At 43.9% G+C, this 17,642-nt stretch overlaps 1 protein-coding gene across 1 annotated transcript in view; it reads right to left on the minus strand.

Annotated features, from left to right (window-relative positions):
• The window catches only part of LOC126426523 (pleckstrin homology domain-containing family G member 5), a 556,069-nt gene that overhangs the window by 92,765 nt on the left and 445,662 nt on the right, over positions 1 to 17,642 (minus strand). Inside the window, exon 18 of the mRNA XM_050088427.1 lies at positions 12,938 to 13,032. Coding sequence (XP_049944384.1) covers positions 12,938 to 13,032 — 95 coding nt within the window. The remainder of the gene's footprint in view (positions 1 to 12,937; positions 13,033 to 17,642) is intronic.

A 17,642-nucleotide genomic window follows, 5' to 3' on the forward strand; every position in this document is an offset into this window, starting at 1 on the left:
AATAATATTGGCACACCCATAATTAATAATAATGATAATATTAGGTTGGTGCGTAAGTTCATAGCATTTTTGTTTTGCATGTTGGTATTCCGATAGCTATCGGTTTATACTGTCACATTTTATTTGCAGTTCACTATTGCTATCTGAGTTTACATATTATCATTTTGCCATTTGGATATTGTGAAAAGAGCAGTGGCCGCTAGAAAATGGAGTTCCGAGTGGAGAAATCAGAACACTCTGTTTGAGTTCAGGAGATGAGAGACAGCAGTGAGGGCAGTAACTTACTTTTGCGCCATGTATGGGGATAATGCCATTGGACAGAGCATGCCAAGAAAATGGTTTTCTCGTTTTATGGAAGGCCGTTTTGGCATTACTGACTCTCCACATTCAGGAAGATCTTCACGGTTTGATGAAGATCGTTTAAACGGATTAATCCACAGCGATCCACCTCAGTGTACTCGAGAACTGGCAGATGTGATGAACTGATCGTGACTCGGTCGAAACGCATACTATCGATGACTACCGACGATGCCGCCCTGTCTGTAACTTGAGTGTGAGCATAGAGGTAAGAACAGAGGGAGACGCCGTGACGTCACAGCTGTGAAGCTATGTGAAGCCGAGGGTAGCCATCTCAATCCGACCAAAACATTGCTGCTGTAAGCTTGTGTGCATTGGCTTCTCGCTCGCTTTTGGAAGGATTTTGCGCTATTATGGTGACTTGTGTGGTGTTCGGATGTACGAATCGTTCTGATTGTGATGCGAAATCGAAGGGAATAACATTTCATGTGTAAGTTGTCTCGTTAAGTGTGATTTTACAACTTCATTGTGAATGAACGTGTGCTACATCGGTACTTGTACTATAGCGTGTTTTTCTCCTGTATGATTTTAGATTTCTTAAAAATGCAAGTCGGAAAGCTCTGTGGGAGAATGCCGTGAGGAGGAAGAATTGGCGTGCGTCTAAATGGAGCTCTGTATGTTCTCAGCATTTCCGAGAAGAGGACATAGACCGAACTTCCCTTTCAACAGTAAGGCTCCGAGAAAATGCTGTACCATCAGTTTTCCCTACACACCCAAAACATTTGCAAAAGGTATGTTAATTCAAAGAATCAAATTCTTAGTCTTCAAGTCCACGTTTCAGTATACACTCCTGGAAATGGAAAAAAGAACACATTGACACCGGTGTGTCAGACCCACCATACTTGCTCCGGACACTGCGAGAGGGCTGTACAAGCAATGATCACACGCACGGCACAGCGGACACACCAGGAACCGCGGTGTTGGCCGTCGAATGGCGCTAGCTGCGCAGCATTTGTGCACCGCCGCCGTCAGTGTCAGCCAGTTTGCCGTGGCATACGGAGCTCCATCGCAGTCTTTAACACTGGTAGCATGCCGCGACAGCGTGGACGTGAACCGTATGTGCAGTTGACGGACTTTGAGCGAGGGCGTATAGTGGGCTTGCGGGAGGCCGGGTGGACGTACCGCCGAATTGCTCAACACGTGTGGCGTGAGGTCTCCACAGTACATCGATGTTGTCGCCAGTGGTCGGCGGAAGGTGCACGTGCCCGTCGACCTGGGACCGGACCGCAGCGACGCACGGATGCACGCCAAGACCGTAGGATCCTACGCAGTGCCGTAGGGGACCGCACCGCCACTTCCCAGCAAATTAGGGACACTGTTGCTCCTGGGGTATCGGCGAGGACCATTCGCAACCGTCTCCATGAAGCTGGGCTATGGTCCCGCACACCGTTAGGCCGTCTTCCGCTCATGCCCCAACATCGTGCAGCCCGCCTCCAGTGGTGTCGCGACAGGCGTGAATGGAGGGACGAATGGAGACATGTCGTCTTCAGCGATGAGAGTCGCTTCTGCCTTGGTGCCAATGATGGTCGTATGCGTGTTTGGCGCCGTGCAGGTGAGCGCCACAATCAGGACTGCATACGACCGAGGCACACAGGGCCAACACCCGGCATCATGGTGTGGGGAGCGATCTCCTACACTGGCCGTACACCACTGATTTACCGTACACTGAATAGTGCACGGTACATCCAAACCGTCATCGAACCCATCGTTCTACCATTCCTAGACCGGCAAGGGAACTTGCTGTTCCAACAGGACAATGCACGTCAGCATGTATCCCGTGCCACCCAACGTGCTCTAGAAGGTGTAAGTCAACTACCCTGGCCAGCAAGATCTCCGGATCTGTCCCCCATTGAGCATGTTTGGGACTGGATGAAGGGTCGTCTCACGCGGTCTGCACGTCCAGCAGGAACGCTGGTCCAACTGAGGCGCCAGGTGGATATGGCATGGCAAGCCGTTCCACAGGACTACATCCAGCATCTCTACGATCGTCTCTATGGGAGAATAGCAGCCTGCATAGCTGCGAAAGGTGGATATACTCTGTACTAGTGCCGACATTGTGCATGCTCTGTTGCCTGTGTCTATGTGCCTGTGGTTCTGTCAGTGTGATCATGTGATGTATCTGACCCCAGGAATGTGTCAATAAAGTTTCCCCTTCCTGGAACAATGAATTCACGGTGTTCTTATTTCAATTTCCAGGAGTGTAATACGTACGTATCGTCGATAATCGAAGTGTTGAGTAACTCACTTTGTCTCCATCATGTACCAAATTAAAAGCTAACACTACATTAACTGGCTTAAAGTATAGGCCTAAACAGGACACTGTGTAGATTTGCCATTCTATATACCGTATTTCAGTAAATATTGGTGGTAATGAACAGTGTTTCCTAGTAGTGTAACGTAACTGAAATGTCCCAGTACGTATTACAAACAAGATGTAATTATGGGGCTTTGGAGGGAGGGTATAGCTAACTTAGTTTTCAGTTTCTATTATTTAGTTTGTGATACACGTTTATTACTGAATTAACAAAATTGTATCGTTTACATTGAAGGCTAGCTATTCGTAATATTACATTAAAAACTATTTTTAATCAGAAGAAACGGGGAATTTCGCCTTTACGAGATTTTATTTTAAACAAAAACTTTGAAACAACCAATCTGATGACATTACATGCGTATATGGTGCAATTAGCGACTGTAATACACCCAGCGCTATAGCACACTGGCAATGTTTTGGTCAGAGTGTCATGGCAGCGAGCCACGCCCCCATGGCTTCAAAACGTAGTACGGCTGGGATACGTAGCGCAATCTCCCCTTATTCTTACCTCCATGAGTGTGAGTATGGTTCACGTAAAATGGTACATCTTTGGTTATGCCAAAGTTATTAATTTATTTATTAATATCAACGTTTCCTGACATTGTAAAATTACTGAAAGATAGTATTTAACAATCATTTTCTGATCATTGCTGGTGAATAAAATAAATATTTAGTTTCTGCAGGGAATTGTACAACTCTCTTGGCAAATGCCGTTCCGACATTGGTGTCTGAAATACTCCTCTGTGATACAGGGCGATTGAGTCAATAATTAAATCACTGAAGACTAAAGACTGTCATGAATTTGATGGAATGCCTAGCAGAATATTAAAGTACTGTGCTTCACACGTTAGCCCTGCAGTTAACCATATTTGTAATTTTTCCTTAAGAAATGGTCAGTTTCCTGAACAATTTAAGTACTCAGCAGTAAAGCCGCTTCATGGAAAGGGGGAAAGGGTTAATGACCTATTTCTATGCCATCAGTGTTTGCTAAAGTCATTGAAAAGGCTGTGTATGTAAGGACCATTGATCATTTTATACCACACAATTTGCTATCAAATGTACAGCGCTTTAGAAGTCATTTAACAAATAAAAATGCTATATTTTCTTTCCTCTGTGAGGTACTAGATGAGTTAAACAACACGTTTCGGACGCTAGGCATATTTTTTGATTTAACTAAGCTGTTTGTGTTGAACACCAAATATTGCTCCAGAAGGTGGACCATTACAGAAATCGGGGAGTAGCTCACAACTGGTTCATCTTTACTTCAACAACACACAGCAAAAGGTCATTATTCACAGTGTTGAGAACGGCTGTGATGTGGGGGTCTCAGTGGGGTACAGTGAAATGGGGGGTGCCTCAGGGATCAGTGTTGGGGCCACACCTGTTCCTTATTTATGTAAATGATGTGCCCTCTAGTATTACGGGTAACTCTAAAATATTGCTGTGACACTAGATTAGCAGTAAAGCAAGTTGTGTGCAACATGGGCTCATTTCAAATAGTGCAGTTCATGACCTAGGTTCATGGCTTGTCAAAATTAAACAAACACTAAATCACAGTAAGTAACAGTTTGTTACAGCTTTGAACACACAATTCAACAAAACCCGACGTTTTAATTTTGCACAATTGGCATATGTTTAGTGAAACTGGACAGTTCAGATTTCTAGGTGTTCAGATACATAGTAAGCTGTCGTGGAAAGTCCACGTTCTGGATCTTGCCCAAAGACTTAATTCTGCCATTTTTTCTATTCGGACGGTACCTGAAGTAAGTGATCGTTCGAACCAAAATTAGGCTACTTTGCTTATATTCATTCGCTTTGTCGCATGGTATTATGTTTTGGAGTAACTCTTCCTATTCTAAAACCATATTTTTGGCTCAGAAACGGGCGGTTCGGGGACTAAGTGGTGTAAGTTCGCGAATCTCTTGTTGACCCCTGTTCACTAGTCTATTTTGACATTGGCCTCTCAATATATATACAGGGTGATCAAGAAGTCAGTATAAATTTGCAAACTTAATAAACCACAGACTAATGTAGGTAGAGAGGTAAAAATTTACACACATGCTTAGAATGACATGGGGTTTTATTACAAAAAAAAAAAAAAAAAAAAAAAAAACCAAACGTATTGCTAGACGGGTGAAAGGTCTCTTGCGCGCGTCGTTTGGTGATGATCGTGCGCTCAGCCGCCACTTTCGTCATGCTTGGCCTCCCAGGTCCCCAGACCTCAGTCCGTGCGATTATTGGCTTTGGGGTTACCTGAAGTCGCAAGTGTATCGTGATCGACCGACATCTCTAGGGATGCTGAAAGACAACATCCGACGCCAATGCCTCACCATAACTCCGGACATGCTTTACAGTGCTGTTCACAACATTATTCCTCGACTACAGCTATTGTTGAGGAATGATGGTGGACATATTGAGCATTTCCTGTAAAGAACATCGTCTTTGCTTTGTCTTACTTTGTTATGCTAATTACTGCTATTCTGTCCAGATGAAGCGCCATCTGTCGGACATTTTTTAACGTCTGTATTTTTTTGGTTCTAATAAAACGCCATGTCATTCCAAGCATGTGTGTCAATTTGTACCTCTCTATCTACATTATTCCGCGATTTATTCAGTTTTCAAACTTATACTGACTTTTTGAGCACCCTATATATATATATATATATATATATATATATAGTGTGTGTGTGCACATGCAAGTGCACTGATATATATACAGGGTGTTTCAAAAATGACCGGTATATTTGAAACGGCAATAAAAACTAAACGAGCAGCGATAGAAATACACCGTCTGTTGCAATATGCTTGGGACAACAGTACATTTTCAGGCGGACAAACTTTCGAAATTACAGTAGTCACAATTTTCAACAACAGATGGCGCTGCAAGTGATGTGAAAGATATAGAAGACAACGCAGTCTGTGGGTGCGCCATTCTGTACGTCGTCTTTCTGCTGTAAGCGTGTGCTGTTCACAACGTGCAAGTGTGCTGTAGACAACATGGTTTATTCCTTAGAACAGAGGATTTTTCTGGTGTTGGAATTCCACCGCCTAGAACACAGTGTTGTTGCAACAAGACGAAGTTTTCAACGTAGGTTTAATGTGACCAAAGGACCGAAAAGCGATACAATAAAGGATCTGTTTGAAAAATTTCAACGGACTGGGAACGTGACGGATGAACGTGCTGGAAAGGTAGGGCGACTGCGTACGGCAAGCACAGAGGGCAATGCGCAGCTAGTGCAGCAGGTGATCCAACAGCGGCCTCGGGTTTCCGTTCGCCGTGTTGCAGCTGCGGTCCAAATGACGCCAACGTCCACGTATCGTCTCGTGTGCCAGAGTTTACACCTCTATCCGTACAAAATTCAAACGCGGCAACCCCTCAGCGCCGCTACCATTGCTGCACGAGAGACATTCGCTAACGATATAGTGCACAGGATTGATGATGGCGATATGCATGTGGGCAGCATTTGGTTTACTGACGAAGCTTATTTTTACCTGGACGGCTTCGTCAATAAACAGAACTGGCGCATATGGGGAACCGAAAAGCCCCATGTTGCAGTCCCATCGTCCCTGCATCCTCAAAAAGTACTGGTCTGGGCCGCCATTTCTTCCAAAGGAATCATTGGCCCATTTTTCAGATCCGAAACGATTACTGCATCACGCTATCTGGACATTCTTCGTGAATTTGTGGCGGTACAAACTGCCTTAGACGACACTGCGAACACCTTGTGGTTTATGCAAGATGGTGCCCGGCCACATCGCAAGGCCGACGTCTTTAATTTCCTGAATGAATATTTCGATGATCGTGTGATTGCTTTGGGCTATCCGAAACATACAGGAGGCGGCGTGGATTGGCCTCCCTATTCGCCAGACATGAACCCCTGTGACTTCTTTCTGTGGGGACACTTGAAAGACCAGGTGTACCGCCAGAATCCAGAAACAATTGAACAGCTGAAGCAGTACATCTCATCTGCATGTGAAGCCATTCCGCCAGACACGTTGTCAAAGGTTTCGGGTAATTTCATTCAGAGACTACGCGATATTATTGCTACGCATGGTGGATATGTGGAAAATATCGTACTATAGAGTTTCCCAGACCGCAGCGCCATCTGTTGTTGAAAATTGTAACTACTGTAATTTCGAAAGTTTGTCTGCCTGAAAATGTACTGTTGTCCCAAGCATATTGCAACAAACGGTGTATTTCTATCGCTGCTCGTTTAGTTTTTATTGCCGTTTCAAATATACTGGTCTTTTTGAAACACCCTGTATATATATAGTGTGTGTGCACATGCAAGTGCACTGATATGTGGATTTGGCAGGTGTGTACACATGAGCACATGACCTATACACGATGATGCAGATGGCCTGGTCCTAATTGCAGATGTTATCTCAACTTGCAGATGTTATCTCAACAAATGCGCATAATTTTATGCAGCTGGTACTGGCTACTAAAACCTTTCTACTATTGTAAGGCTCTTCTGTATGTAACCAGAACATAGTCATCCTGTGGGGACGATCATCACCATTCGACGCGCATCTGTAGGACATTTTGTGAACTTTTTTTTTTTTTTTTGGTTCTAAGAAAACCCCATGTCATTCCAACCATGTGTGCCAATTTGTACCCCTGCATCTACATTATTCTGTGATTTATTCAGTTTTCAAATTTATACGACTTTTGATCACCCGGTATATATATATATATATATATATATATATATATATATATATATATATATATATATATTCTTTATTGCCGTTTGTTGTGAACAAATATCAGCTTATTCCCAAGAATAAGCAGCTTTCACTCAGTTAACACTCGGCAGAAATCCAACCTGCATTTGGATTGGACTTCCTTAACTCTTGTGTAGAAAGGTGTGCAGTATACTGCTGCATCCATTTTCAATAAGCTACCACAAGAATTCAAAAATCTTAGCAGTAACGCACGCGCTTTCAAATCGAAACTGAAGATTTACCTCTTGGATCACCCCTTCTATTCTGCCGAGGAGTTCATTGAAAAATTAAGCTGATTCTTATGTTATATTGCTGACTGCGTTTACTTAAGCTTAGGACTTTACTTTATTTGGGTTCATAAATATTTTATTTTTATGTGTTAATACTTTTGTGTTGTAATTTCATGTACTGACACGTTCCACGATCTTGGAGATTTGTTGCTCAACTTGGTCCTACGGAACTTGAGGTGTAAATAAAAATTAAAATGATAGTATTCATGACCTGTAGACTTCTCCTAATGTCTGACTGGCGAAAGGCAACACTTGTAGGCAAATATTTATTAACAACAATTACTCGCTTCGCACCAGAATAAATGTACTTTACCTACCCATCTCTTTGCTGACATTGAGAGAGATTTCTGTCTCGGTACCTGCTCACACTGACTCTGATGCGCCAGATGGGCAACCGCCTCTGCTAGCCAGCGTGGGATCCCACCGATCCCACCCCCGAAACACTGCAGCGCCGATACATTCGCTTCTCGTACGCAAAATAGCAAAACTGAATATAAAGTCAAATGCACTGTTATCTGCAAATATCTACATCTACATCTACATCCACACTCCGCAAGCCACCTGACGCTGTGTGGCGGAGGGTACCTTGAGTACCTCTATCGGTTCTCCCTTCTACTCCAGTCTCGTATTGTTCGTGGAAAGAAGGATTGTCGGTACGCCTGTGTGTGGGCTCTAATCTCTCTGATTTTATCCTCATGGTCTCTTCGCGAGATATACGTAGGAGGGAGTAATATACTGCTTGACTCTTCGGTGAAGGTATGTTCTCGAAACTTTGACAAAAGCCCGTACCGAGCTACTGAGCGTCTCTCCTGCAGAGTCTTCCACTGGAGTTTATCTGTCATCTCCGTAATGCTTTCGCGATTACTAAATGATTCTGTAACGAAGCGCGCTGCTCTCCGTTGGATCTTCTTTATCTCTTCTATCAACCCTATCTGGTACGGATCCCACACTGCTGAGCAGTATTCAAGCAGTGGGCGAACAAGCGTACTGTAACCTACTTCCTTCGTTTTCGGATTGCATTTCCTTAGGATTCTTCCAATGAATCTCAGTCTGGCATCTGCTTTACCGACGATCAACATTATATGATCATTCCATTTTAAATCACTCCTAATGCGTACTCCCAGATAATTTATGGTATTAACTGCTTCCAGTTGCTGACCTGCTATTTTGTAGCTAAATGACAAAGGATCTATCTTTCTGTGTATTCGTAGCACATTACACTTGTCTACATTGAGATTCAATTGCCATTCCCTGCACCATGCGTCAATTCGCTGCAGATCCTCCTGCATTTCAGTACAATTTTCCATTGTTACAACCTCTCGATACACCACAGCATCATCTGCAAAAAGCCTCAGTGAACTTCCGATGTCATCCACAAGGTCATTTATGTATATTGTGAATAGCAACGGTCCTACGACACTCCCCTGCGGCACACCTGAAATCACTCTTACTTCGGAAGACTTCTCTCCATTGAGAATGACATGCTGCGTCCTGTTATCTAGGAACTCCTCAATCCAATCACACAATTGGTCTGATAGTCCATATGCTCTTACTTTGTTCATTAAACGACTGTGGGGAACTGTATCGAACGCCTTGCGGAAGTCAAGAAACACGGCATCTACCTGTGAACTCGTGTCTATGGCCCTCTGAGTCTCGTGGACGAATAGCGCGAGCTGGGTTTCACATGACCGTCTTTTTCGAAACCCATGCTGATTCCTACAGAGTAGATTTCTAGTCTCCAGAAAAGTCATTATACTCGAACACAATACGTGTTCCAAAATTCTACAACTGATCGACGTTAGAGATATAGGTCTATAGTTCTGCACATCTGTTCGACGTCCCTTCTTGAAAACGGGGATGACCTGTGCCCTTTTCCAATCCTTTGGAACGCTACGCTCTTCTAGAGACCTACGGTACACCGCTGCAAGAAGGGGGGCAAGTTCCTTCGCGTACTCTGTGTAAAATTGAACTGGTATCCCATTAGGTCCAGAGGCCTTTCCTCTTTTGAGCGATTTTAATTGTTTCTCTATCCCTCTGTTGTCTATTTCGATATCTACCATTTTGTCATCTTACAAAGCGGTACCTCAAATCTCTCTGTCAGTACATACGGTCCGCCTGATCTCGTTTTAGCTGTGATTGTTCCTTCAAGCTTCCACCACACAATCACATGGCCAACAATTCACGTGAACACTTTCAGAAGGGTTGAAATATCGCTGATGGATTTGTTACTCAGATGACATCCAATGACTGGTTCACATCTGGAGTCACTCAACTCTCCTGGTGTTACTATTTTTCTACTGCTGAAAACACAAAGTTCCTTGTCTCCTTTTATACTGGCTTGTACATCTCTCGCGATGAGTTCTGCATTAGACTGGGGTATCCTGACAGTTTCTGTCAGGCACTGTACAATAGCCAGACAAAGTGTACCCAAAAGAGGTTATTTTGGGATGTTGGAAGCAGTGGTTAGGTAGAGATGGGACAAATGGCACACTGTCAACACTGATTTAGAAAACATCATTCTTGTGAAACACATTTAATTCTTTACTCACACAAGGGATTTCAAATCGATTCCGTATTCTAGATTTCCAGACGGCTTTTTGACACTGTACCTTTTAATTAAATTGCATGCATGTAGAAATCGTCTCAGTTATCCGACTAGGTTCGTGATTTCCTGTCAGATGGGTCACAACAGAAGTGATTTCTGGCGTTACCCAAGGTAATGTTATAGGCCTTCTGCTGTTCCTTATCTGTATAAATGATTTAGCCGACAATCTGAGCAGCTGTCTTTGGTTGTTTGCGAATGATGCTATCGTTTATCGTCCAATAAAGTCACTAGAAGATCAAAACAAATTGCAGAACGATTTAGGAAAGATATCTGTATGGTGCGAAAATTGGTAATTGATCCTAAATACTGAAAATTGTGAGGTCATGTGCTGAAAGGTTACACGATGAATCAATCAAACATAAAGGCCATCCATTCAAATAAATACATAGGAATTGCAATTACGAACAGCTTAATTGTTAAGAACACACAGAAAATGTGGGGAAGGCGTACCAAAGACACCGTTTGACTGGGAAAACACCCAGAAAATACAACAGATCTATTAAAGAAACTGCCTAGACTACGCTTAACTGTCCGCTTTTGGAGTACTGCTGTGTGCAGTGGGATCCTTACCCGATAGGATTCACGGAGTGCATCGAGAAAGTTCAAAGAAGGGCAGCACGTTTTGTATTATCTAGAAATAGAGAGACTGTGAGGGACGTGGTACAGCATTTGCTGTGGACGCCATTAAAACAAACACACCTCTTATTGAAGTGGGATCTTTTCACGAAATTTTAACCAGCCAGTTTCTCTTCCAAATGCGACAATATTTTGATGACACTCAGCTACATATGGAGAAGTGATCATTATAGTAAAATAAGGGAAAACGGAGCCCTCACGGAAAGATATAGGTGTTCGTTTTTTCCACGCGCTGTTCAGAAGTGGAATAATGGAAAATTATTGTGAAGGTGGTTCGATGAACTCTCTGCCAGGCACTGAAGTACGATACGCAGAGTAGCCAAGTACACTACTGCCAATTAAGATTGCTACACCAAGTAGAAATGCAGATGATAAACGGGTATTCATCGGACAAATATATTATACAAGAACTGACATGTGATTACATTTTCACGCAATTTGGGTGCGTAGATACTGAGAAATCAGTACTCAGAACAACCACCTCTGGCCGTAATAACGGCCTCGATACGCCTGGGCACTGAGTCAAACAGAGCTTGGATGGCGTGTACAGGTACAGCTGCCCATGCAGCTTCAACACGATACCACAGTTCATCAAGGGTAGTGACTGGCATATTGTGAAGAGCCAGTTGCTCGGCCACCATTGACCAGACGTTTCAATTGGTGAGAGATCTGGAGAGTGTGCTGGCCAGGAGAGCAGTCGAACATTTTCTGTATCCAGAAAGGCCCGTACATGACCTGCAACGTGCGGTCGTGCATTATCCTGCTGAAATGTATGGTTTCGCAAGGATCGAATGAAGGGTAGAGCCACGGGCCGTAACACATCTGAAATGTAACGTCCACTGTTCAAAGTGCCGTTAATGCGAACAAGAGCTGACCAAGACGTGTAACCGATGGCACCCCATACCATCACGCCGGGTGATACGCCAGTATGGTCACCAAACACGGATGCGATCATCTTGATGCTGTAAACAGAACCAGAATTCATCCGAAAAAATGACATTTCGCCATTCGTGCACCCAGGTTCGTCGTCGAGTACACCATTGGAGGCGCTCCTGTCTGTGATGCAGCGTCAAGGGTAACTGCAGCCACGGTCCCCGAGCTGATAGTCCGTGCTGTTGCAAACCTCGTCGAACTGTTCGTGCAGATGGTTGTTGTCTTGCAAACGTCTCCATCTGTTGACTCAGGGATCGAGACGTCGCTGCACGATCCGTTACAGCCATGCGGATAAGATGCCTGTCATCTCGACTGCTAGTGATACGAGGCCGTTGGGATCCAGCACGGCGTTCCGTATTACCCTCCTGAACCCACCGATTCCATATTCTGCTAACAGTCATTGGATCTAGACCAACGCGAGCAGCAATGTCGCGATACGATAAACCGCAATCGCGACCTTTATCAAAGTCGGAAACGTGATGGTACACATTTCTCCTCCTTACACGAGGCATCACAACAACGTTTCACCAGGCAACGCCGGTCAACTGCTGTTTGTGTATGAGAAATCGGTTGGAAACTTTCCTCATGTCAGCACGTTGTAGGTGTCGCCACCGGCGCCAACCTTGTGTGAATGCTCTGAAAAGCTAATCATTTGCATATCACAGCATCTACATCCTGTCGGTTAAATTTCGCGTCTGTAGCACGTCATCTTCGTGGTGTAGCAATTTTAATGGCCAGCAGTGTAGATGTAGATACGGGGAGATGGCGACTGGCATAAAACTGTTCGGTCACTGCCATAGAACTATTCAGCGACTGGCATAAAACTGTTCAGCGACTGGCATTGAACTGTTCGGCGACTGACATAGAACTGTTCGGCGACTGGCATAGAACTACTCGGCGATTGGCATAAAACTGTTCGATAGGTTGAAGGGGAGACGTTTCGGCAGCACCGCGCGACGTCATCTTCAGGCGAGCGTACCTTGCGGCAGTAGGCAGCCGGCGCTGCCCCCGGAACTGACGCCGCTGGACGAGCGCACGCTCTCCTGGCTGCCGCCCCCGCTGCCCGCCCCCACGGCCGCCGCCGCCCCCGCCGCCCCCGGCTGCTGCTGCTGGCGACCGCAGTTCCAGGACAGCCGCTTGTGGATGCTGCAGTCGCGCGACTCCTGTTTCTGAAACAAGACACACGCATGCACGACTCACATTACACCCTCTTCACACATCAGCGCTACAGACACGTGACTTAAGTCACGGGACACTGATATGAACATACACAAATCGCGGCAGTGTCGCGTAAACACGGTATAAATGGTCAGTGCACTGGCAGAGCTGTCATTTGTACTCAGGTTGTAACACCATAGCTTAGACACTACATACCTTTTGTTGATTCATTTAGCTTTATATTTTGTTCAACATCCCATCGCTGAACTTCTGTAATCATAGTTCAATTTTTTTATCTTGGCGGCTCGCGCATGCCCGCCCAGACGCGGGAGATTGCTGCGTTGCCAGTTGTACGCGCCAAGAGAAGCAGCGCCATAGTACAGTATAATTCGCAAACTTACGTTTAGGGGAGAGCGCGCAGTTTATGAAGTAAAGCCACCACGGCCGCATTAACCCTTTCGCTGCTACAGAGACGTGCTCCCCGCATTTTGTCATCACTGCACTGATCGCCTGTGCTGACACATGGTGTTCCGACTGCTTTGACACACTTATCATTCGATTTCACAAAAACTATTTGGCCCAATAATTTGATTTTTACACATCTTCTTCACTGATACCTTCCCCCATAAATGACTTAACTTTGTTTAAATGTTCAACGCAGTTATTGTGCAGCATTAGATGTAGTAAACCATTGCACGAAATTTTGAGGAGTTTGCAGAGGTAAAAGTCCACAGCGTATACTTTCCATATGGTCGATTTTAGTTGCCACTAAAAATTTCAAAAAATTACATTCAAACAAATAAAATTCACGAAGTAAGACACATCGATATTGTTTTTAAATAAAGAAAACCGATCATTTCAGCAATAATCGCCATCCCTAGTCCCTCCACACGCTTGCGAATAGCCATGTCCCGCCACCGTTTCATTAGGAGGACATCAACAGTTGTAACTCTGTTCTGGATCATGGGGTCACGAGTTCGATTCCCGGATGGGTTGGGTTGTCCTCATCATTCCTCATTCGTGAAAGTGATTAGATTGGACGGCCTAAAGACTGGGACTTTGTATGTGTTACAGTTGAAACAAATGAGCCCTCAGTCACAATTTTTAGTCTTCTTAACCAGGTTTCAACACTTCTAAGAGTGCCTTCATCAGAATTTAAATGTTTAAAGTGGCCTATAACATAATTACAAATTTATGGGAAAAGAAAATTTGTATATAAAAGTAAGTACTCACTAACAATACAAGACAGAAATGTTCAAACGTGTGTAAAATCTTATGGGACTTAACTGATAAGGTCATCCATCCCTAAGCTTACACACTACTTAACCTAAATTATCCTAAGGACAAACACACACACACACGAGGGAGGACTCGAACCTCCCCAAGGACCAGCCGCATCGTCCATGACTGCAGCTCCTCAGACCGCTCGGCTAATCGCGCGCGGCAATACAAGACAGAGACTGTACTTACATGTCACGTATAAAATAAATAACAGGCCAGAAGGGCTTTAATCCCCCCCCCATGAACCATGGACCTTACCGTTGGTGGGGAGGCTTGCGTGCCTCAGTGATACAGATAGCCGTACCGTAGGTACAACCACAACGGAGGGGTGTCTGTTGAGAGGCCAGACAAACGTGTGGTCCCTGAAGAGGGGCAGCAGCCTTTTCAGTAGTTGCAGGGGCAACAGTCTGGATGATTGACTGATCTGGCCTTGTAACAATAACCAAAACGGCTTTGCTGTGCTGGTACTGCGAACGGCTGAAAGCAAGGGGAAACTACGGCAGTAATTTTTCCCGAGGGCATGCAGCTTTACTGGATGATTAAATGATGGCGTCCTCTTGGATAAAATATTCCAGAGGTAAAATAGTCCCCCATTCGGATCTCCGGGTGGGGACTACTCAAGAGGATGTCGTTATCAGGAGAAAGAAAACTGGCGTTCTACGGATCGGAGCGTGGAATGTCAGATCCCTTAATCGGGCAGGTAGGTTAGAAAATTTAAAAAGGGAAATGGATAGGTTAAAGTTAGATATAGTGGGAATTAGTGAAGTTCGGTGGCAGGAGGAACAAGACTTCTGGTCAGGTGACTACAGGGTTATAAACACAAAGTCAAATAGGGGTAATGCAGGAGTAGGTTTAATAATGAATAGGAAAATAGGAATGCGGGTAAGCTACTACAAACAGCATAGTGAACGCATTATTGTGGCCAAGATAGATACGAAGCCCACACCTACTACAGTAGTACAAGTTTATATACCTACTAGCTCTGCAGATGACGAAGAAATTGAAGAAATGTATGATGAAATAAAAGAAATTATTCAGATAGTGAAGGGAGACGAAAATTTAATAGTCATGGGTGACTGGAATTCGAGTGTAGGAAAAGGGAGAGAAGGAAACGTAGTAGGTGAACATGGATTGGGGCTAAGAAATGAAAGAAGAAGCCACCTCGTAGAATTTTGCACAGAGCACAACTTAATCATAGCTAACACTTGGTTTAAGGATCATGAAAGAAGGTTGTATACATGGAAGAACCCTGGAGATACTAAAAGGTATCAGATAGATTATATAATGGTAAGACAGAGATTTAGGAACCAGGTTTTAAATTGTAAGACATTTCCAGGGGCAGATGTGGACTCTGACCACAATCTATTGGTTATGACCTGTAGATTAAAACTGAAGAAACTGCAAAAAGGTGGGAATTTAAGGAGATGGGACCTGGATAAACTGAAAGAACCAGAGGTTGTACAGAGTTTCAGGGAGAGCACAAGGGAACAATTGACAGGAATGGGGGAAAGAAATACAGTAGAAGAAGAATGGGTAGCTTTGAGGGAGGAAGTAGTGAATGCAGCAGAGGATCTAGTAGGTAAAAAGACGAGGGCTAGTAGAAATCCTTGGGTAACAGAAGAAATATTGAATTTAATTGATGAAAGGAGAAAATATAAAAATGCAGTAAATGAAGCAGGCAAAAAGGAATACAAACGTCTCAAAAATGAGATCGACAGGAAGTGCAAAATGGCTAAGCAGGGATGGCTAGAGCACAGATGTAAGGATGTAGAGGCTTATCTCACTAGGGGTAAGATAGATACTGCCTACAGGAAAATTAAAGAGACCTTTGGAGATAAGAGAACCACTTGTATGAACATCAAGAGCTCCGATGGAAACCCAGTTCTAAGCAAAGAAGGGAAAGCAGAAAGGTGGAAGGAGTACATAGAGGATCTATACAGGGGCGATGTACTTGAGGACAATATTATGGAAATGGAAGAGGATGTAGATAAAGATGAAATGGGAGATACAATACTGCGTGAAGAGTTTGACAGAGCACTGAAAGACCTGAGTCGAAACAAGGCCCTCGGAGTAGACAACATTCCATTAGAACTACTGACAGCCTTGGGAGAGCCAGTCCTGACTAAACTCTACCATCTGGTGAGCAAGATGTATGAAACAGGCGAAATACCCTCAGACTTCAAGAAGAATATAATAATTCCAATCCCAAGGAAAGCAGGTGTTGACAGATGTGAAAATTACCGAACAATCAGTTTAATAAGCCACAGCTGCAAAATACTAACACGAATTCCTTACAGACGAATGGAAAAACTAGTAGAAGTCGACCTCGGGGAAGATCAGTTTGGATTCCGTAGAAATACTGGAACACGTGAGGCAATACTGACCTTACGACTTACCATAGAATAAAGATTAAGGAAAGGCAAGCGTACGTTTCTAGCATTTGTAGACTTAGAGAAAGCTTTTGTCAATGTTGACTGGAATACTCTCTTTAAAATTCTAAAGGTGGCAGGGGTAAAATACAGGGAGCGAAAGGCTATTTACAATTTGTACAGAAACCAGATGACAGTTATAAGAGTCGAGGGACATGAAAGGAAAGCAGCGATTGGGAAGTGAGTGAGACAGGGTTGTAGCCTCTCCCCGATGTTGTTCAATCTGTATATTGAGCAAGCGGTAAAGGAAACGAAAGAAAAATTCGGAGTAGGTATTAATTCCATGGAGAAGAAATAAAAACTTTGAGGTTCGCCGATGACATTGTAATTCTGTCAGAGACAGCAAAGGACTTGGAAGAGCAGTAGAATGGAATGGACAGTGTCTTGAAAGGAGGATATAAGATGAACACCAACAAAAGCAAAACGAGGATATTGGAATCTAGTCGAATTAAATCGGATGATGCTGAGGGAATTAGATTAGGAAATGAGACACTTAAAGTAGTAAAGAAGTTTTGCTATTTGGGGAGCAAAATAACTGATGATGGTCGAAGTAGAGAGGATATAAAATGTAGACTGTCAAGGGCAAGGAAAGCGTTTCTGAAGAAGATAAATTTGTTAACATCGAGTATAGTTGTGAGTGTCAGGAAGTCGTTTCTGAAAGTATTTGTATGGAGTGTAGCCATGTATGGAAGTGAAACATGGACGATAAATAGTTTGGACAAGAAGAGAATAGAAGCTTTCGAAATGTGGTGCTACAGAAGAATGCTGAAGATTAGATGGGTAGATCACATAACTAATGAGGAAGTACTGAACAGGATTGGGGAGAAGAGAAGTTTGTGGCACAACGTGACCAGAAGAAGGGATCGGTTGGTAGGACATGTTCTGAGGCATCAAGGGATCACCAATTTAGC

This window comes from Schistocerca serialis, chromosome 11 (assembly GCF_023864345.2).
Source record: "Schistocerca serialis cubense isolate TAMUIC-IGC-003099 chromosome 11, iqSchSeri2.2, whole genome shotgun sequence".
Lineage (NCBI taxonomy): Eukaryota > Metazoa > Arthropoda > Insecta > Orthoptera > Acrididae > Schistocerca > Schistocerca serialis.